The sequence below is a fragment of the Aulostomus chinensis genome, chromosome 3 (genome assembly GCF_037954235.1).
Source record: "Aulostomus chinensis isolate RoL2024-O1b breed Wild chromosome 3, RoL_Achi_v1.0, whole genome shotgun sequence".
NCBI classification, from domain to species: Eukaryota; Metazoa; Chordata; class Actinopteri; order Syngnathiformes; family Aulostomidae; genus Aulostomus; species Aulostomus chinensis.
Window position 1 is genome coordinate 10,612,939 of NC_141322.1, and position 23,675 is coordinate 10,636,613.

Sequence of the window (23,675 nt, forward strand, 5' to 3'; positions counted from 1 at the left end):
TGGCTGGGCTCTCCCTTAGAGATAGGGTGAGAAGCTCTGCCATCAGGGAGGAGCTCTGAGTAGAGCCTCTACTCCTCCACATTGAGAGGAATCAGATGAGGTGGCTTGGGCATCTGGTCAGGAGGTCTCCCAGATGCCTCCCTGGGGAGGTGTTCAGGGCACGTCCAAATGATAGGAGGTCTCAGGGAAGACCTGGGACACGTTGGAGAGAATATGTGTCTGGGCTGGCCTGGGAATGCCTCGGGATCTCTTGAGAGGTGCTGGACGAAGTAGCTGGGGAGAGGGATGTCTGGGTTTCTCTGCTTAGACTGTTGCCCCCACAACCAGTGGAGGAAGATGGTTGGATGGATGGATGGACAGACAGTTAGCTAGTTGAAAACTCAAATATTCTGGAGTTTCTGTCATAAATGACAAAAGCAGCAAATCCTTCTGTGTAAGAGTCTGACACCAGCAAATAGTTAATATTTTTAATTGAATAAGGATTGAAATGATTAATGGGTGATCTGTAAATTGCTGTCGATATCTGACAGAGCAAGCATTAATGTTAGCGATGCTTGCCTAGTCGTTCTTTATGCTAGCACCATCTGTTGGAGTTAGAGGGGTACACAGCAGGAGGCCGAATGTCTCAGACAGTACAGACCTTTAACAAGTTTGGGTGGACAAATCACTGGACAAATCAATTAATTGTTGCAGCTCTATTTAATTTAAATATTTCAGCATCAACTCCTGAGGTGCCTTTCAACCAGGATTACAATCTACACATAGTGTATTACAGGGATTACAGAGTGACTTACTAGAGTGGGAAACGCTCTGGTGGATTTGTTGCTGGAACAGCAGGGATGAATGTCAGGGAGGAACACTCGCTGGAGGGATGGCGGCAGTAATGAAGCCAATGTGCTGACAGTCATTCTTGTGTTCACTCTCACCTCTGCATTACAGTCACTCTGGGTTTTCCAGTCCTGCAGGGCAAAACAAAACCTAAATTTGACAATTACTTTATAATTGGAAGCATAATTGTCATCAACAAACTGGTTTAGTGTGTGTTTTTTCTGTCTGATGCCTCCTCCTGGAGCTGCGTGTTTGTAACTGAGCTGCATCTGTAATTCAAGCTGTGGCAGGTCTAACGTTACAACGGCACCTTCAAACTTTCCAAGCTAAAGCAATTGAGGCAAACACCCCCTTGGTCCCATTTAAATTTCCCATTGATCTCCCCCCCCCCCCCACACACACACACACACACACATTCTTGCACCCATGGGGATGGTGTGGAGAGTGTAAAACAAACAATGAAAGACTAAAACACCAGATACAGATGTATTTTCCACATATTTCTCAGACTCTTATCACTTGTCAGCATCAGGGGATGATAGCAGCAGGCGGTGATGATGCAGTGAGGCCCAGCACAGGTGGGAGGCCTGTTGATCCAAAGTGCTGGATTCAAGCCGAGCTGCACCGCAGGAGTCCCTGCACTGTCCTTCAGCAGCAAGAACCCTCATACAACTCTTCAAATATGCATTTCTACTCCAAGAAAAAAAAAAATCAGTTTGTCCATAGATGCACTGAGGCTTAGCCCAAGCAAACTATATTTACATTGCTAGTATGAAGAACAGTGCGGAACTCTGTTTCTGTCCTCAATTGGGGTTAATGGTCCCGGTGCACTTGGGCAAATAAAATCCTTAATTTGTTCTAATGACAGAGTCAATGGTAGCTGTAGTTCCCTGAAGGTTTAAGGGTCCTCCTCCTCATGCTGTGTTCTTGCTTGAAGCACTGATGTTTATACAGACACCCTACACAAAGACGTGATACAACAGTGGACATACACTTGAGGTGTGTGTGTGTGTGTGTGTGTGCGCACGTGCACGCGCATGTCCCCTTTGGGACTTGATGAGGTTACCCATGCTCAGATGTACACAGACATAAGTGCCTGATGCCTTATTATTACTACACGGTAAGTCAAGGGGGAGTAAGGGATAACGCCCTCCACAGTGCATCTGTTGTCATGATGAGACATGGCAGCTCCAGCTGGTGGGGGGGCAACCAAGGACACCACCAGTCATAGCAAGCATTTGTAAGAGAACACACCAGTAGAGGCACCTCTGTGCTTCTCTGAGAGATTGAGTTGTCAGTGTTCAGTCATTGTGACAGCCAAGCTGACCACACGGATAACTCCATTAGCTAAGGGTGTGTTCCTGTGAGGCAACACACCCGTTGTAAGCACTGATTCATACTCGGAGACACACAATCTATTGTATTCATAGACAGAGGTCCTACCCATCTCTGACTACACAGATGCTCATGTCTCTGTGCTGCATTAATATTTTATGGAGGTGGTTTCTAATGTTTCCATCCACATTGTTGGAGTAAAGCTGTGGGTTTGTGATACAGTGTGTGTTTGCTTCTGACCGGGCTGAACAGATGGTATTGCTGCCGCCTCCACAACTGCCCTTCGGCTAGTCTGGTTGCCATCTACAGCTCCTGCTGAGCCGCCATCAGGCCACCACTAGTCTGGAAACTCTGCTCACATCCTCCAGCTGTGACCAAGGACACACACACATCACGTCCTGCTCCAAAATTGTCTTTCACTGTGTACAAAAGAGCAAGGCTGAGGAAATCCCAACGGACTGAGCAGCTAGCTTATCGTAGTGGCGTGGGGCAGCTACTCTATTAGCAGCGCTGAGTGCTGGGCTGACAGACTTGACCATTCAGGCTTATTTATAGCCAGATACTTGGAAAGACTCGTTCAGCCGACCTCACACTTCTTCCTGACCTGTCACTGCTGATGTATGGAGACCCATCAATCTATTGCCCCCCCCCCCCACTCCCCCCGCCGTAGTAGTAACAATGTCCATGTTTTCCTTTTATCTCATGCTCCTCCGTGCCCTGCTGTATTGAGTCTTGTCTACAATAGTGTGTGTGGATTTATTGTCATGTAGCTTCAGCAACTGCCATTCTCTTATTAGTCTCTTTATCATGATTCCAAAGGATTTGCTATGGAAGCACCTTTCAGCATATTATCTGGAGAGATGAAAATCATCAGTCAGGTTTTATGTGTGTAGTACTGACATTGTTCACACATAGAAGCTATAATATAAAGCTAGTTGCTTGGTTGGGTTAGATGAAAAACCTGTGGTTTGCAATGGTTATATTTACATAGAACATGTTACAAGTAAAGGGCACTTGGAGAGCATGTATCTCCATATGATGAAATTGGATCTGAACCAAGTTCCAAAACAAATCCAAGATCCAATCAATGATTCATCGTCCTAACAAACTTCATCATATTCAACCGTTTGAGTTTTCCTCCTACAGACACACCAGTGATCACATTGTCTTCCTAGTTGACATCATAATTCAGCTTGTTAAATGTAATCGGATATTATGTTGTTAACTTAAAATCTGGTCAGCTGCTCAGACTAGGTCTGTAGTTCAATATCTACAATAGATGTGATGTTGGCAAAATGTCTCTCCACAGGACAAGTGGACACATGCAAATGCACCGAGGGACACTGCTTTAATTATACATTAAGACTAAAGTAGAGGTGAGTGTTTGAGTGGGTCATGGAGGGGCTGAGTCATGTCATGGCTGCCTTTACACACATGGTACACTGAATCCATAACTGTTCTGTTCCCTTCCAAGTCTAATGGATGCATTGAGTTTCCAGCCACGTCACCAGTAGAAAATGTGGCTCCTGGTGTCTGGGTTTGTATTAGCGCAGTGAATTTGGCATATTACTGGAAAATCTGACAAATCATGTTAGAAACCACAGCACTGTGTTTAGGGATTCAATGGGCTGTCCTTGGAGACTCTTGAGGCTGTTTTCATGGGAGAGGTGAAACATGCTGATGATGCGAGTAGATCTTTGGTTATAAATCAATACAGCCAGATGCAGCTCTTTAATCTCATAAGACCATCAGCAGATAAAGTGGCCCCTTAAGGAATAATTTAATTCTTTAAAAGCCCTCAGAGGGTAACAAGGTGTAGGTGTGTTGGGGGTGGTGGATGGGGAGTTGCCCTCCAGGGTCAGACATGTCTGTATTAGATCCGGGGAGTACTGTCAGTATTAAAAATTAGCAGTCATCTTTAATTTCCTTTATTGTTAAAGAATAAAGGTTGTATTTTACATATTTTTTTAATTGAACCACAATGCATTAAGGTAATAATATTGTCAGAGCTTTTACTGCTTGCAGCTGTAGCTTCTGTCAACGTACACTGGCTGCTCTTTAAAAGGTTGGTAGCAACTCGGGTCAAAGTTGAAATGATTTGAGCTACGAGTGCAGTGCACCAAGGTAGCGTGTCTCCTTAGTTGGGTGCCAGTGATCTCCCCATAGAAAATAATGTCATAGCCAGCACTTGAGTACATTTCATTTTTGTGGTCTAAGACTGTACAGAGATTATTAACATGGATGTAAATGATAAGTGAACACAACCAAGGCTGTTCTTAATACTGAAAGATGTCAAAGGTCATGGGTTGGGTGTATGGCAGACAAATCACCACAATCAGTCACAGTGGCTGCTTTCATTGTATATCTTTTTTTAATGCCTAGGCTTGTTCCCAAAGATACATGTCGACAAATATTTATATGATAGACGATCACTGTAGAATTTCTTTTAGGAAGAGATGCAGTGGTATTGTTCAAGAGACAGTTGTGATGAGACGTGCATGAATACTTAAAAAGACAGATGACAAGTTCACAATCCTCTCTGTGTGCAAATGTCATCACAGCAGCACTCGCAATATTGTCCTGGTGTTTGTAATATCTCATTCTCTGTCCATAAAGAACCAACGTGTTCATCATTTGCATTTCCAGTTATGGCTGAATGGAGGGTCGGATGATAAATGTGTCGGTGACTGAGTGAATTTCTTCAGATTCCCTTTTAGTAAGAGGATGAATCAATTATAGAAATGCAGTATGTAGCAGGTATTTAATCTGTTTATCCCTGCAAGAATCAAAGGATAGCTTTTTGTCTTGAAATACCTTCTCTGGCAGATTTGGTTGGTCATCCAACATTTCCTTTCGTCTTTACAGGCATCAGGAGACTATTTTTCTCTATATTCAGTGTTGATAGGTGACAAAATAATGCAGAATCATAGATGAGTTTAACAACAAATGAAATGCAGATGTTTCCATAAAGAGCAATTTTTATTTTCAGTCTCACGATTTGAGTATCTAATTACACATTTAATCAAGATAAAGCAATTACTTTGTCTCATTCTATTTTGCAATAATGTTCTTGTTTTGTGATGAACTGACAGAAAGAGACCCTTGGGTCAGCAAGGAAGATAAAATGCATTTAGCTATTTGGAAACACTGGTTTGAAGAAGTCAGCAACCAGCAATCATGTTGTGTTCTTACACCATGAGTAATCGTGTTAAATCATTATCACAATCAGCGTCATAATAGCCATCACCAGAGCTCAAACCAGTTCAACACGAGTGGGAGCTGATGCTCTCCACCCCCATCATCAAACACCAAATGAGGAAGTATCTTCTTGGAGTGTAGTGTTCCCTCCTCCACTAACCCAGCTCACTCAACAAAAAATGTGGCTATAAGCTTGCTACTGGGAGACTAGTTCCAGCTGCATTCTCCTACTTTTATGCTCTTTTGCATACTGCTGTTTTCTCCCTTGCTTTGCGTAGCACATCTTTGGAAACAGCAACCAGCAAGCTTGCAGCGATGTAAACACTGGAAATGACTGAGTTTTAATGACGATTTAGATCATGAAATAAGGCAGGTTCTGTTGGGTTCTTTTGGTGAATAGTAATTTTCAACAGTACCATCCTTACATGCTGAGCTTGCCATCACCCACATGATGGCACATATGATTGGCTAGCAGAAATACAAACAAGCCAGAGTGTTATTTCACTATAGCAAAATGGTGGTGGATAGTTTCTCCAGCACAGGGGAAAGATCTGTCTGCATGAGATGACCCATTCAGTTGAGCTTGAAAGACTTAAATCAAGGTGTTTTAAAACTGCTTGTGGTGACTAATTGCCTTTCTAAGACACTTTGCGGGCCTATTTAAAAGATCTATGTAGCAGGCAGTTTGCATATGGTACAATGTTTGCGCTGTGCGTTCGGGGTGTATTCAGTATCATTTTCACCTAATTATTCTTAGGTGTTTTTCGGAACAGAGTGCCTCATGTCATGCCAGGGTGTGCCAGGACCTGGCATATTGCTATTTCAGCAATGTTGTTGGGCATCCATGGAACCCCATTGCAGTGTCGGGCATTTGTTAATCTGTCTAATTGATGCACAGTTTAAATATCATTTTACACAAAACGCTATGGACTGAAGACCAGCCTCTTCTTGGTTTATGACGCAAATGTTTCTGCTGGCCAAAAGTAGCAATGCAGCATGGTTACACTAGACCCCACCTTATTAACATAGCCAAGCACCTGTCGCACAGATGTAGTGCAATTTCATTTGCTAGTTAGAGAGCAGGGGCACTTGGCATGAAAACGTCATATGCAGCGGCAATGACGCTTGTGCTTGACAGAGCACCAGCTTGCACCATGCTTAAGATAGGGCCCTTTGTCTTGTTTTTCTTTTAATATGCCACTCATATATTTTTTTTAATTTATCTATTTGTGTCTGGAAGGTGTCTGTTTTCAGTATTAGATAAGAATAGACCAGTCTGATAATCGGGACTGAAAAAGACATCAGAGAGATGTTTTATCATGGTTTCTTTATCATTCTCTAAAGAAGAAACATGATCTGTCTGGTTGTATCAAGAGCAAGGTACAAGCTGTAAGGCTGATGATGATGGAGGCTCGGGAGAGTGAGCTGTCATTTAATAAAGCAGGCGTGTCGGAAGCATGTGTTCTGTGCGTTTCTGGTTCCATTCATGAGTGTTAGCAGGCATTATTGAAAGCAGGGGATATTCTGTGCTATCGGTCAGCTTTCCCCTGTTTATGAATAGCACTAAAGAGGAAATTAAATTCAGCTGTCACCCATGTTGTTTTTGACCTGACAAGAAGACCTGTCAGGGGGCTGAAATGCCAAACAAATGGATTTTCCTCTGCTAATTCTCTTACCAAACAGGCAGTACTCAGGAACTGAGCGTCGTCACAGTCCATTAGCTTTACTCCGAAGCGGATTGCACCTCCACAGACAGGGAACTGTAAACACAGACTTAGCCTGATTATGAAAATTTGGAGGGGAATGAAATTTCCTGTGATGTTTCACTGGATGGAAACATCTCCCTATGTATGGGTGTGGTGTCTCAAGGCAGGAATAAATTGTTTCCACTTGTTTGTAGCCCTGACAGCAAAACACACAAAGAGCATACAAAGAAGTAAGGCTGTCTGAGTGGTTGGCAGCAGGGTAGTATCCCTGGAATTTGTTCTGGCCTAGTTGCTGTTTTGATGTGATGCCTGTTGAAGTTCTGACTAAATTGTGAGGAGATTCTATGGACGGGCATGCTTGGATTCACTTTGTGATGGGATATGTCATTAGAAGCATTTGGTGAACAAAAGGAAGCGGGTAATACTACTTCCTCTTGCTGGAAATGAGCTGGTAATGGTTGGTCAAGCTCAAATCTGGATTGATTCTGAATCCTTTACATGCCCTATAACAGTGTGTCTAACATGATGTCTGAAACTCTGACAGTTTTTATGATTCCTGAGTTTGTAGCTCACACATGGATGTTCACCAAGTGACCATTCTTGCTATAACTTCTCATGTCCTTATTGTGGTGACTATTGGGAAGGCCCTCATGATAATTACCATGATATATTCTCACAATTTGATCTTCATTATGATACAGTATATTGTTACACCAAACATGCTGTGATACTTTATATGATTTAATGAAAATTTCAAAATAGAGCTGAAAACATAACTGGTAATTTTTTCAGATTTCCATTCCTGTTTATTAGAATGATATTGCACAAGTGGCTCAGTTATACTGTGATCGAACACAGGTCACGGCAGGAACAGAAGACAGATACTTGGTACAGTTTTATTTGTTTTGTTAATTTTCATGTTTCAATATATCTTTCAAATTTTTCCCACTTTGAATAGTGATAACACTGGATAGATATGGATTTCATCTGATAGCGCCATGGTTATATGCCTGATGGCTGAGTCAGGGTCTCCAAAGAGTCCCAGAGGCGGGTTAATATGAGGTCAACATGGTGACATTAGCTTTGTTCAGCCTTCAGCTATAGAGGTCACATCAGAGTCAAAGAATGGCCATGACATGAAGGAAAATGATGACAAGGAATTCAAAAACATGGTTACTATGGCAATGAAGATGAAAGAGGCAAAAGTGATGGTGCTTTGTCATCTTTGGCTCGAAGGTGTGATGGAGGTGGATAGATGGATGGAGAGAGCACAGAGAGGAGCATGTGTTATTTGATCACTCACTTCAACTGCTGATGGAGTCCTGTAATTGCTGATGTGGCAGTTACAGGACTCCTCTTTGTTTGCATAGACACCATATAGCTACAGTAGCTGTTATGGCACATGCCTCCTTGTCCACATATGCATGCACTGACGCTCCTGTGTGTCAGCCTTAAGTCTCTCTCCTCTCATTGGCAGGATGGTTTGTGTTTGTGAAGAATTGACAGCAGTGTTTGCCAGCAATGGAGGAGGAATGTGTGTTAATTAAGTCATCTTAAATGGCCATTTCAAATATCTTTGCTGCTCTTTCCATACAGTATCAGAATTGAAGCCTTCCTTTGTCTTCCAGAGGCAGCAAGATGTAATTCAATCTGACCTTTGCTGCGTGGAAAGGGCATCCTGTGGTTTTCTTCTGACACAATTTATCTCTGCTGTTGTTTGTTTATTCTGCACAGCCTTCCTTGTCCCGCCCCACAGGGATGAGGCCCCACTTGGCAGCTTCATGCCTTGTAGAGAAATGGACCTGAAGAATAGATGAGGGAAGTATGTATGTAATTTGTGTATTAAGAGGAAGAGCTGTGTGAAACTGGCATCAGGATGAACATTTGTGAGATTGCGCTGCAGTTGAGAGAGAGAGGGGGGGGGGGGTGTTCTACATCATGTGCTCTTTCAGTCCTATCCCCATCCTCATCCCCATTAATGTGAATATGGGTCAACCCCTATAAGGTGCATAGATTGCAAACAGAATTTCCCACCTGTAATCCAGGACTTCTTTCCTGGTTTTCTGTTGCACTTACACTAAGCTCTGCTGTCATGTCTAGAATGTGCTCATGGCTCATCTGAGTCCCCGTGATTGTCGGGAGTAAATGCCTTTGGAAGCCCATGTTTTCAACTACAGTTAGTCAGTTCCTCTCATTTCTACCACAATTTCCCCTGTCTCCTTGCTTTCCTTCAGTCCCTTGGGGATAGCCCGTCTTAGAATAAACATCAGCAACCAGCTTTGTCTCTATGGTAACAGCTGCACATGCTGAACGGTACAGCAGGCGTAGAGTAGGAAGGAACGTGGGATGGATTTTGCTGCAAGGAATCGACTGTTCTTTTAGGTTACTTGATGTGAGGTTAAGGAAACTGTTTGAGTTGAGCTCCCAAGGGTGTTCTCTTGTACAAAGTGAACCAAAAGAAGTACAGGGTGGTTGTGGAGGGTGACGATTAGCCAGCCAACCCAGTATAAGGGGTTAGTAGAGTTGGTCTGTAAAATCTCCCCCCAGTCAAGTCGGTCAGTTGAGCTTACTATGATCCTGTCTCCCCTCCCCTAACACCTCGATTACCAGGCTACCCAGTTACAATTAAAGCAGTCTTTACCTCCTTCCCACTTTCTGTAACAGCCTGAGGAAGTGTTGGATTGATCCGGCCAATACGCTCAATCTGCTCAAGCATGCAAAGTATTTGTTTTTCTTATTTCCTTGTTCACTTGTCTAAATATTATTTAGTTCCACCCTTGAGCCGGATTTGTCAGCAGGGATTTTGCTGGGCATGATTTCACTCCCCATATTGATTGCTGAGTATTTTTTTCTAGACAGTTTTTTTTAATGTTTGGATTGTGTCCAGCTGTACCATTTGCTACCTTGGGGCTTCTGAGCCAGGTACAATCTGTTGCCAGAACAAGATGACCGCTAACTTGACGGTGGACGATACAGCCAAAAAAAAAATTATAATTTTTTATCATTGAACCACCATGAAACAGTGATCTTTAAATTCATTTAGGAAATGGTGTAAAAATAGTTATATTGTACTTAACAACTAATCATTATTCTTTTATTTCTAGCTTTTAGAATTGGGTATCTCATCTGAGGTTTGCTGGATGTTATATCCTGCTCTGTAAATTTCAGTTGCCTTCATTTTTGCCTAACTCTGAGTACCTTGTAAGCTGGATTCACCAGAATAGAGCAAGTGCTCCCGTGCTAGAAATTGCTAAATAACCAAGTGAAAACATTGTTATCTTCTCATGGTATATAATGTTCCATTGCCCAAACCTACTCTGACCGGTTTCATGCTCACAGGCAGCTGTTTGTCTGTTCAGAACCTTGTCAGGCAATAAGATGCTTAACTGCTGCAACTACAGACCATGTAATTTTATTAGTGCTGCTTCCTCCCTCAGTCTCTTGGCTGCTAGTCAGTCAAGGTCATGTGATACCAGCAGCTCAAGGTTGTTCAATTTGGCTTGTCGTTTAACCAGATGAGCTACTTCTTAGTTGTATGTTAGGAATCTCTACTAGTAAGAGTGGTTTCATTGTGCGGGTGCTCTTTGGGAGATGAAGCAGCATGATTCGCCTTCTGTTTGTAAGCATGAACCAAGAAGAGACAGAGGCTCCACTCTCCATGGTACAGCCAGGTAGTACTGTTATACTATACTTCAATACTACTTTCTGTCCTCACTTAGCGTAAACAGGCAAGGCCCCCATTTTCATTTCAGTAAAAGTGAGGGAGGGGGACATTTTTTGTCAGTACTCTTGTTCAGTAATTATGTGCAGGGACAGACGGCTGACTTCAAGGGGAAAACAAATGAGGTGAGCTTTAGAGCGTCTTGGTAAACCTGACTTGATCCATCTTTGCAGGCATGTGTTTGCACACCACTGGTGTAAATTGGAGTATGACCTTTATTTGATGTGGTAAACGCCCTCTATTCTCTCTCTAACCTCCTCTTGTACCATCATACATTGAAGCAATATTGAGTCAAAAAGAGAGAAAATCTGAACAAACCAATCAATATCAGATACAGAGGTTTTTTGCCCTTTTCTCTCTTTTGCTAAAAAGATTGGTTGATTAATTGATTACTCATTGCTATTTTTAAAGCTGTTTTGATTAGAATTATTTCTGTTGTGTTTTGGAAAATATTATAGCTTGGCAGAAAACCTATGAATTGTTTCTAACCATGCACATAAGACTCCCCTCTGTATTGTATCAGCAGTGCACTTAGGAAAGCAAGTTCAGGTAGGATCGAGTTCAAGACAAGTAGAGATCCACCTGATTGCATACCACATGAGGAAGTGAGATCTAATCACAGGAAACACATGTGGAAACACAGTATGTTAAAGCAAAGTGTGAACATACTCAGCAGTGCTGTCCACTTGTGATCGGGTCACATCAGGAGGGATCTTAAAACCAGGTGTCCAAGGCCTCTAAAAAATTCAGACCAGGGGCCTTGCCAGGGCAAGACTGACACCCTGAGAACAAGTTGGAAAGTGCCTAGAAGATGGAGTTTCAAACAATAGTTTGAGGTATTAGTAAACAGAGTTTTTTACCTATAGTGTCCTCAAGATGGAGCACCTCAGTATTCTGACCATTGTTGGGTATAAGACAAGGTAGCCCTTGAGGAATATAATCAGACTTCAGCTATGCTGCCGAGAGAATGAGTGATCAGGGGCCAGACCACAGTGAAGACTAAAAGGAACGTCCCATCTTAGATGACTAGACTCTGCAATAATTTGACACTAGCCGGCATTTGAAGACGCTTGTAACAGGACACGGCGGTGGGGACATAAAGATTAAGGATGTAAGCTCCTGACTGGACAGTCAGTGGTTGGCAGGATAAATCCGAGTGGTTAAAGTGAAGAAGCAGTGCTTACCTCGCCCTCATTACAATCAAAGTGCCCTTGATCAAGGTCGGGGTTAACACAGTGGCAGCAGATCAGGCAGTGGTAATAGTGAACAGCTGCTAGGTCTAAAAGTGCTTGTAATTGACAATATGTAAAGGAGAGTATTAACATCAAAGGACCATCTCGGAATAAATACAGTTTAAAAACAGTATGCTGAACTGATGGTTATTCTTGAGTTGATTATACAGGCCTGTTACAAGAAATGTAGGCTCAATTGGGCTTTTCCAGCTTGACGTATTCGAGACACTAAAGGGATGAAAATGTATGCAAAAATCCTGGTTCAGTATTTTTCTTGTACAGCAGGGGAAAAAAATGCCTAAGATTGCTCCTTTGTCATGTTTTACTAAATAGCAGTTCACTAAGGAAACAATTGCACTGTCATTCTTCAATAAAAAGATAACACCACTACTGCTGCAACCAGCTGCAATCTACTAATAAAAAAGTCAGCACTTTGAAAACAATGAATCGAAACAAAAAATATAGGAAATCAACTATACTGTACTTGTTGATAAAGGGCCAATCTCTGAGCCACTACCATTTGGCAAGTTTCAAAGTTTGGGGGTTACAGCTGGCAGTGATCAGGGCCAAGATGTCTTCCATTGCTGTTTTTAGTTTGTGATCTGATTTGCATATTGAGACACAGGAATATGATTGAAATAGAGCATCACTGTCTACAACTGAATAACTTTGTTATATTCTACCTGCAGTCACCCATCTACCTGGAGGTACTCATTTTAAGGAGCACATAGAAATATAGACTTATATGTTAACCAGATTTTGTTCACTGTACATGATTTTGTGGATTGAGCTGGGGTTTGCATTGCTTTCACTGTTAGAATAACTGTTTTCTGTTTATCTTGTTGAACAGAGTGGTTTACTGTTAGCAGACAGAAAGATGGATGAGCTGCAGGATGTACAGCTGAATGAGATCAAGCCACTGCTGACCAATAAGGTGAGTTGTTGAAAAAGCCGAGGTGGTAACCCTGCACTGAAACGCATCTATATAACCACAAAGTGAACAGGTATTTGGGAGTGTAACGTTGAATTGATTGGTACTGGCAAGCAAATGCATACACACAATAATACACAAGGCATGCAAAATCTGCAGTCACGTTCATCAAAGGGAATTATTCATATCTGCTCAGCTGTGGAAAGGGAAAAGAAGAGGGGAGAGAGCAAGTCAATAAAGGACATTACGTCAATGGAATGGGAGTAGAAAAGAGAAAAGGAGGGGTGTATATTGCAAGACACCCAGTTAGAGAAGAAAATGAAGAGAGATCAAAGGGCAGAACTGAGAGCTTGAAAAATTCCAGCAAGTGAGCAGAGGCAAAATCAAAATGAGGTGAGGAGAAGGAAAAACCTAATAGTAGATCAAAGCTCTCCCCATCCTCTCGCTTCCTTCTTCTCTACCCTGTGAGCAGCTGATTAGTTGATTAGAACGAGGGTGTGTCAGGGGACACATGGGAGTGTTTGGTTCTCTCCCTAGTTGACGGTCTGAGACAGTTGGGAGGATAGAGAGCCTCAGAGGAGGAGATGGTGATATATCAGGTGGGGAAGCCTGATCATTTCTCCTCTTCCCTGGCTCCCTGCCAGTTAAAGTAAGGTGGCTGGTTGAGGAAGCTCCTCTGAATGAAAAAAGCTGGGACTGACCTCTCACTCCACCTAGTGGCTTGCTCAATTTAAATGGAAAGAGCAGGAGCACTGAATCAGATGAAATATGAGGCACTCATTAAATAAAAGATTTCTGTCTAAGCCTTTATAGAAATGTATGAAAACACAATCTGATTTCCATATTGGTGATACTTTGATGATTATGTTAATGATGCTGCAAGATATGAAGAAGAACTGCATGCAGCAACTGAGTAACCATAACAGCAAGGATATGCTGTTATGTTTATGTTTGGCCTTAAAAAGAACATGCATGGGTGGAGGATGGATAGCGTCATACTTGGTAAAGCAAATAAACAGATAAAGACAATTGCATTGCATCCCTACGTCACTTATAATAAGCTGTTAATCTGATCTGATATTAAACTATTCACCATCCTCAGTTACACATGTTGAAGCAAACATTGATGACGATGGTTCATACATCTTAAATGTGCTTCAGTACTAAACCTGGAGGTAATTTCTTCATAGAAAGTTGCTGACAGGCTCTGCTTCATTTATTATTAAAACACAGGGACGTGTAATTCTTTCCTGAACCTTCATTTCTCTAGGTTACTTCAGTGTATCACACTTGCATGATACTGTATGCAGACTTTGACGAGAAAAATGTGGCCATAACGTCAGCGGCACACTTATTCACCAGATGTATTAAAGGCAGAGCTACCTATCCATCATCTTCCTGCAGACCCTATGCACTCCCACTGGTCTGGCCTGCAAGTGGACCCCTCTAGAACCTTCTCTGTTGTCTGCTGCTTACTATCACTCCTCTGCTGTCCCAATAAAAACAAAACCCAATGATAATAACATAAAACCGTAATTGACTTCAGACTGTTGGCCATTTTAAGCATCCATTTCATTTAGGGCTACTGAGATTATTCCATATTTCATATTTTTGATGAGAGTCTGTGGACATCTTCAAGCTGGATTTGAGTCATAATCACAGCACCACCTCCCAGCAACAGGAAGTAAGCAAAATTAGATATACAGTAGTTGAATTATAGCAATACGACATTTGGTTAGGCTAAGTGCAACATAGTGGACACATTAATGTTCTCCTTAATGCTAAATCCAGTTCTTCCCGGACACATATGTAGTGGCGATGCCCAGCCCAATATTGTTTGCAGCCTTCAATGTGTTCATAGCCACTTGTGAACAGAACGTGCCACAATTATTATTGACCCCTCACCCCCAGTTGTACCCATAGATCCATAATCAACTCTATGGCACACTGCAAGTCACACATGGTCATATCATAGAGAAACTGCAGTAGATTCTTCAAGTTTCCACAGCAGTTACAGGTATAATTTGTAATGTACTCAAATTGTTTTGAACAGCCTATAGCTCCCCTTGTTCTCGCAGCTAAAATGTGGTTTATTTGAATAGATCAGCTATAGTAAGATTCTTTGACAAACTATTATTAATGACCTGTAAAACCACCATATTTACACACCTGTACTTTAGTGCAACCCATCTACTATAAATAACTTTCCCTTAGAGGTTTGGATTCATCCACACACAGATATAAGACATGTATATGAACTTGTAGTATATTTGTTTCTTCTCTGTTCTTTCAGAATGCACGCAACTTCCAAGACTTTGACTGCCAGGTGAGTATCACTCCCTTCTCCCACTTTGTTTTATGATTGATGCTAATTAGACATTTTCAGTTATGTATGTGGTCAAAGCAGAAGGCCATCCCCATTGAGCCTGGGTCTGCTCGACGTTCCTGCCTGTTAAAAGGAAGGTTTTCGTCGCCACTGTTGCAGGATGTGCTTGCTGATGCAGAATTGTTGGGTGTAAATTCATTGAAGGAGTGTGGTACTAGACTTGCTCTACCTGTAAAGTGTCATGAGATAACTTTTGTTGTGATTTGGTGCTATATAAATAAAATTGACTTGAATTGACTTGACTAATAGGGCACTTACGTTATATTGTGTACTTTGGAGAGAACATTGATGGTTATCATACTGTGCACATTATAATATCAGAGAAAATGAACATATACTAACAAAGTTGGTGCATGGGCTCAGTAGATTTTCTTTGCAATCAAAAATGTTAATTCCTTTGTAAGCTGTGATGTTTTCAGAGGCGTTACCCAGAAAACCACACCTTCTATCTAATGAACCTATTTCCTAGTCTGCTTTTCATCTAATCATCATTCCCCACGGGCATCATTATCTGATTTTACACCACATAAACATGCTGGTGAAATGCATGTATTTGCGGATGGTCCAGTCACCATACTGGACTTTTGAACCAGTTACCCATTGTAATATCTCAGGTTGTCCCTTGCATATTATCTACAATAATAATAACACAGTTTTCAGTTACACACAACTATTAGCTAAATTTAAACCAAAAGTAACATTTCACTTTAAAGATCGTAGCTTACAAAATCCATCAAGTCATGTAAGAATTATCAGGGATTCTGTAGTTAGGCCACAAAAAGGACACAGCCAACAAAAGCTTTGACATATTGACAAACTAATATTATGTTACGAATGATTCATTTAAACAGTCCTTGGGAATAATCTCTAATAGCAAAGGGTTTGGGAGTGACAACTAGAACAACCCTTGTGATGGCCCAACTCTTGCACGGATCTAAATATCAGGGAACTTGGTTTTAAAAGGAGGTTGAAACATCCCAGTGGTCTTGGGTTGGATCAGACTACTGACAGTTGATGTCTGCAATGTGTGCCAAGCTGAGACCCCCATCATACCATAGTGCACTTGATCCCTTTCACTGTCTTTCTGTTTTTACCTTTTAGCACAGTTTGCAATCCTGTGTGTCTTAACGGAGGATGTGCTTTCTAATTGTTGGGTACAAAGCTCCTCGACATTTAGAATATTATTCCCTCTTACATGGAGACTCACAGACTTTAAAATTCCAAGCTATGCATTGTTTGCCACAAATAAGTATGTGTGAGTTGTGAAGAGATGGTTCTTTTATCATTGGAAATTTGATGGAGGGATTTCAAAGTCAGTTTTATTGTCAAATATACTATATATGCATGACATACAGCACAGATGAATTTAAGTCCTCTCGGACCTTCTTCCTAGTGCTTCTTGGTAATTAAAGTTATATTTTATCAGGGATCTTTTTTAATAGCAGTGGTCATATTGGTGTGGCAGCCAATGTGCTTTCATTTCCACAGTAGGATTTTCAGTCTAGTTTATATGATAACCTAGGAATAATAATCATTCAAGGAAAAGGGATGTTGGCCCTGAGCAGGCAGTGTTCCAGATTACTGGCTTTGATGGTTTGTCTGCATGGCAAATTGGATCGCTGGCCCTGTGTCCCTGTGTTGTGAAGTGAGTTTTACTTGTAAGGTGTACATTTCTTGTATGAGGATGGAGAATCACCTGCAATGTGGTGAGCTCTCTGTTGTGCTTCATGACCATCCTGGCTGCAAAGGGTTAACCTTTCACCCACTCACTTCTGCAGTAGAGCCTTCTGCCATGTCCCCATCAGAGCTATAAATAGCTGCTGCAGGGTGGGGAGGGAAGGATGCATAGCTAGAACAAGCATAACTCTTGTTCCCTAGCTCAACTGCCTGCATTTGAACAAACGCATCCACATTTCCTCTGATACTGCTCTCACTCATTGTCTGATTTCTTTCCACCCTTCTTCCTGTGATACAGTTCAAGCAAAACAGTTGTACTGAACAAGATGTGTACTCAAGCTAGCCTCAGTGGCACTGAGACAGAGGTGTGTTTGACCTTATTTTAATGGCAGCCATTTTGAACTCACACACACACAGGAATCTCAAGGAATTACCAAGAGGAATTCTGATCCTGTAAATTGATTATTTTTCTAACTCTACTTGGAAATCCTCTATATAAGCACCATTACTTTAACACTCCCATTGGATTTTTGAGATATAAATAGAAAGGCACCCTTTAGATTATGGACTCAGCTAAGGCAATGTTTTAAAAAAATGTTTTTACTATATTTTACAGATACGCTAATTAGTTTAGTGAAAATTAATAATAATACTGAAATTAACAATGGCTGAATTCTGTTTCATTGCGTTAATGTGGTCCTGGTATTTTCTTTGCTGGCTCATGCCTTTGCTGCTGCGGTTTACTTTGGACACTCTAATATAATAAAACTCACGAATGATGTTAGTTGTACCGATGTTATGCTGTGAAATGGGACTTTTGTCAGATTCACTTGCAATCTGCTAAAGTCAAAGGACTAATCTGTAGGATCTCGTGCCACCTGGCAGTCAATTTGGTATTCTATTATATTGTCTACCAATACAGGGGTCATTGTCGTATCATACCATCCTATCAAGGGCATGAACCAATGACCAGGACTGCTTGGAAATGTGTTTTTTAGGTAGAGAAGGGGGTAAAGGGAATCCACAAAATAGTTAGCGATTGCATCCCCTCTTATCAAAATTTCTCAAACTTGGTCTCTCAACATTCTCAAAAGACAATCTTGTTAGCCAGGATAAGCATCCACTACTGATCAGCACAGGGAAAGTTCTTTGTTAATCTGCAAATATTCAGCACTGCTGGGAGAGAGGAAATACAGTTGTTGTCCAACTGTAAGTGAGCAAATCCAGAGATCATAAGGAAACAGACAATCGGGTCAAATACTCACTGTTACGTAATCAACTTACCAGTGGTCAACAATCACGTATATATTCACACTTGTTCTGAAAATAGGGAAAGAGCAGGGAAGTTTTTAATACCTCTAAAAAGAATTTTCTTTCTTTCATCTCTCATGGCTCAAACAGACATTGATGCTGTGGTATTATCCAAAGCACATACAATTAAATGTCAACAGATTTGGAGCAAAACATGGCAAGTTTTGTGGGAGGTGACATGAATTACTATTTGGAAAGAAAATCTTCATTTTTAAGCTTTAGGGCAAAAAATCAGCATCCCACCTTCAACAATGTAGATATGCAACATGCAGATTCTTTCATTTTTAATACCTGTTGGATCACAGTGTACTGCAATTTTTATTTTTTATTGTCATATGCAAATGAACAAATTTTTCCTTTGTGCTTTTTCAAATGGGTATTATAATAATATGACACTACCTAACTACAGAGTATAGTAGTAGTAGTAGTAGCGCAGAGGACCTCTCATGCAGTACAAGACATTAGCGTCAGACTGGCCATGTGGGGGAGGGGTTCTCATCACTGTGTCGTCACTCTGAGCCACCACCAATGTGACATTACAGCAGCTGGAGGACAAATCCAGCTGCTCGCTCAGAAATCTTGCTACTAAAGCTCCCACCACAGGCTGTCTACTGGCAGTGCAACAGTCATGTTACAGCCTGCATTGGTGTGTGTTGGAGTCGTGACAGTGGCGAGAAGGGGTTCAGATAGCACTCCTCAAGGGAGTGGTGCTGCAGTCTTGTGCTTTCTATGATGTCCTGCTTACATCTCCAAGAAGTGGGGGAAGGAGAAAGTTGTAAGTCAGCCTCCTCCACCTATGGGACCTGCACAGTCAAGAACATTGGGTTAATTTATGGACATGGAAGTGGCCAACAGCACACTGTAAAAATAGAAAATGTTGGGCTTGATGTGCTTTAGAGCACAAAATGTTGAGACTGTATCTGTAGAATCTATATTTGTGTTTTAGTTTACTGTTAAATGGTTTACATTTGCTAATATTTAGTCTTTTAGCTGTATTTTCCGTGTGGTATATTCATAATTCCTTTTTGGTTTCAGTTTTCATTTTGATGTCTTTGTTCTTCCTGACCTTCTACCATTGCAACTCAAAAGGAAGCTGTGGGCTTATTCATTTTACAAATGGCTGACAGCTTTTCAAATCCTCTCTGAGCTCAGCAGAGGGCGCCATCAGCCTGTTCATTTTTCTGCCTTCATGACACATCCTCACAGTATGCAGTACTTTGCTTGTCTGAAAAGTATATGTGGGCATCATAAAGACAAGGTGAGTACAGATGTACATTAACAGTCAGTAGTTGCTTAGAATACAATTTTCCCCTGCTACAGTGTAAAAGACCATGATGAAATCAGTCGCTCAAGTCTGTTTTCAAGTGAACTACATAGAGGAGAACATCTGTCTGCCTGTATGACTCCTCAGTCTGCAGAGCCCTGGTGACACTTTTGGTGATGACTCAGTCTAGAAGAAACACAAGCTCTCTCAAGGAAACGTCCTTTCAATCGCAAACAACATCCATATGAACTGATGTTGACTATTGTATGACAAAATCACACAGCACTGTATTTCTGACCAGATACCTCTATCCATATTGGGACACTGACTTAAGGGTTACTATTGGTTCTTTCATGAAATATTAACGCAATTTGTTATTTGATAATAATTTGATATAAATTGTCTGTTCTGAAAATTACATCACTGTACTGTAGCCTTTAAAATCAGAAAGACGTGTGCTACATCACAATATAAAGATATCAAAAATTTAAGACAACACCTAGAGAAATATCACAACACTGATATTATATGGATATATCATCCAGCCCTCATCTGACAAATGAGGGTGGGTTTGGTTCACCAATTGATGTAAAACAGGATGAGTGCCAAAAGCATGTTTTAATAGAAATGATCTGTTGTGATTTTGTGAAATACACTTACAAATACTTTTTTGTCAGTAGCACCCTCTGTGGGTTAGTACAAAAAGAAATTAGAGGAGACTCGTGGAAAGGTTACAGCCCAGAATGCTGATAAATTGACAAGCCAATGTTTTTACAATAAACTCATACCAGTGTGTGCCATTGGCTGCATGTCAATCAAAGTTATCCTGCACCGTTAGCAGCTGAGTTGACGACAGAAGAGAGTAGAAAACGAGGGATCGATAAACTATATGGATCAAATGACTCAGAGTGGGGTTTAGAGAAGTCTTCCCTCTCATGTAAAACTGTGAACATGCATTAAATTCCTGCTTGTCTTTTAGTTTATTTAGTGTCCGTCTCTTACCCTCTAGATATAGATATGGTTAAATCTCAGTGATGGGCAGCCATCTTGCTGATACAGGACACCATCCAGGGCGAACTGTCAAAGTCAGCCTCCTCCTTTCTCCTGTTTTCACATTCTGTGTCATGGCGTGACGTAGGCAACCTCCCTATTTTCCTGGTGAGCCTCTGCATCCATTGCACCCCTTCACCCCTCTCTTCCTCCCATTCGAGCCATTGATTCTTCTAGCTCCACCCTCTCCCACTACCCACCTGACCATCCACGATCCAATTGGATGCGCCGGTGACTGAATGTAAGAACGCGCTGTGACTACAAAGCACAATCTGCAGTCTCATACTCCTCCCCCTCTCTTTCCTGCTCTCTTTCCCACCTCTCGTCTCTGTCTCTCTCGGTCTCTCTGCATCTTGTCCACCCCCCATCTTCTGCTTTCATTCAGATTATTTACCCATTTCGTCCTCACTACCTCCGCTGTGTCTTCCTCCTCCCTCTCTCTTTCTCCATTGCTACTGCCACTCTAGCTGCCTCACCCTATATCCCTCCCTTCCTACTAACGCTCCCTCCCTCCTCCACCTCCTCCTCCTCCTCTTGGAGATCTTCAAAGCCGCCCAGCACACACTTGCACATAGCATAACACACTCTTCTCCTGCGTGGGAAAAATGTCAGCTATTCTGGACCTGGACCAGATTGCATGCTCTGGGAATGGAGTGGTGAGTGACCAATGCATCTTGCCTGCCTTCACACACCTGGCTGGGGGGCTTGCAGGAGAGGGCTCTGGTTCAGACTTGGGGGGTTGAGTTGTTGGGCTTCCCTAGTGACTGACTGGGTGACAGCTGCTGACTCTGGAAACACTGTAGGTGGTCTTCCTTGTCATCACCTTCAGCACACAGTGCAGACTTTTTCTTTTTTTTTTTTCCTTCTGGGCAGCTGCTAGTGTGGGGGAACATTTGGTATGTGTGTATGGTCAGCTCAGCCTAAACATGCTCAGGCTTAAGTGGTGCATTTTAATGTGATGGTATGAAAAATGCATACGTGTGGCGCTCAAGTGTCTCTGACTCTGCACATGCCACAACCAGAGGATCTGTACGTGCCTGCCAGTAAGTGGGGTTCCAGTCCTTAGTGCACAGGGTCACCAGTGTGTGTTTTAGTGTGCATGCTTGTTGAAACCCCAGTGTGTATTGTTTGTGAGGCTGCAGGGAAGCATGTAAAGTGAACTGCTGTCGAAAAAATATTGTGCAATTTTCTTTTCTTTCATGACTGAAGACAGACAGGCAGGTCACTCATCCCCTCACACTGTAGCAACAACATATCAACACCAGTCCCTCTCTCCCCTGCAGAGACCTTGAGTTTGTAGTTTCAACCACACACACACACACACACTCACTGTCGGTGTGCTGCAGAAGAGTGCATTTGTGACCAAATCAAGCTGGGTAACATGGATCTGAAATGATACCACTGAAGCCGAGACACTGTGTGTGTGTGTGTGTGTGTGTGTGTGTGTGTGTGTGTGTGTGTGTATTTGTGCCCATGTGTGCATGTGAGTGCGTGCGTGCGTGTGTGTCCGTGCGCGTGTGTGCGCACGCCCAGTTGAAGACTGCTTACTGTTTCTGCCCTGTAATGCTGCTCTCAGGGGTGATTGATGTCATTCCAGGCAGGGCAAGGAGGACAGGGGGGTTGATAAGAGAGTGATTGCGGGAAGAGGGTCAGCATGACATACTCTTCTCTCTTTTTTTCACCTCACATCACCTCCCTTCATCCTTGGAGCAAAATCCTTACCTATTAATTGGCCCAGAAGAATCTCCTGAAGGTTCTTTCATCAAAACCCAAACCCATCTTCCTATCTCACCCCCACACACACACACACACACACACACACACACACACACACTCACTGACACTCACTGTTTGTCCAACAAATAGCCACCATGATTGTATTATAGGATGTGAAGGGTGCCGCCATTGCCGCTATGCAGCCAAGGAGCCCCACCCTAGGTTTCTTTTTTTGTAATGCCACCATATGTACATAGATAGGTGTGTCTGTGTCCATGAAAGGAAATGATGCCCCGAGATCAATAAAGCTTATAATCCACACAAAGAGCTAAATGGGCAGAATGGATCTCTTCTCCACTCATGTTTCACAACCTTTTTTTAGTGCCAGGATGTGACTGGAAAGGCATGGTAAAGGAAAGTGACGTGCCCCTTCTGTTTTATTTAGTCACACGGGACTCACACCTGTCTTCCCCAGTTCGTCCTGTCTTCGTCACTCTGTCCCTGCTTGCTTTCATGCTCTATTTCCTCTCATCCACTTCTAAACCCTCTCTATGTAACTCATCTTCTGCATTTCCCCTGATTTCATTGCACTAGCAGAGTGCACATTTACTTGCCCATGTACAGGTACACATGCCACAGAAGGCAGGCATTTGAACAAGTGTGTTGGCCTTGTTTCTTAGAGCAAAGTCTCTTTTTACACGGTGGGTCCTTGTCTCTGTCCTTGTGTAAGAATGAAAATACTGCAGCAGCAAGATAGACAGAGTTTACTCTTTCTCTCACTGTCTCGGTCTGTCTTTCTCAGGCTCTCTCTCTCTCTCTCTCTCTCATTTATCAGATGTCTGTAGATTGTCTATTATAGTTTTCTGATGCAAATGTAGCATTGTCCTTGACAATTAACCTTTAGCATCACCTCTGAAGAGTTTTGACACATCCATCAACCAAATACTTGCAGACAGAGGCATGGTAGTATGTACTGCCAGTGCTCCATCTGTCCGTCAGCTATAAACCTGGTGTATCATCCACCCCGCCTCAGCTCATGCTCTTTATTAATGACCAGTGGGCCTTGAGACCTGCGCCCCACCTGCAGATTCCTCTCTGTGCTGCACACACTCACATATGTGCAGTTACATAATGCAGCATCCAGTCCTGCTGTATGTATGTGTGTGTTGTGTACGTGAGAGAGAGAGAGGGATGTACAAGGATACTGTAATCCTGAGGAGTTGTGGTTTATGACTCCTATGAACACTGAGAGCATCTATTTGTTTCCTTCTGTGTATCTATTTAGACATTTTCCATATTTATCTCAGTGTCTTCCAATCA

General features: G+C 42.2%; 1 protein-coding gene across 4 annotated transcripts in view; it reads left to right on the forward strand.

Annotated features, from left to right (window-relative positions):
• Positions 1-23,675, forward strand: part of ndrg3a (ndrg family member 3a) — a 33,312-nt gene that overhangs the window by 2,243 nt on the left and 7,394 nt on the right. For 2 of the 4 annotated variants that reach the window (XM_086198598.1, XM_086198600.1), the window contains exons 2-3: positions 12,871-12,954; positions 15,245-15,277. In XM_086198598.1, the coding sequence (XP_086054724.1) occupies positions 12,898-12,954; positions 15,245-15,277 (90 nt within the window). In that variant the 5' untranslated portion in view covers positions 12,871-12,897. Of the gene's footprint in view, positions 1-3,472; positions 3,540-12,870; positions 12,955-15,244; positions 15,278-20,924; positions 21,296-23,675 lie in introns of those variants that run through there. The other 2 variants (XM_086198599.1, XM_086198601.1) reach the window with 2 other exon arrangements.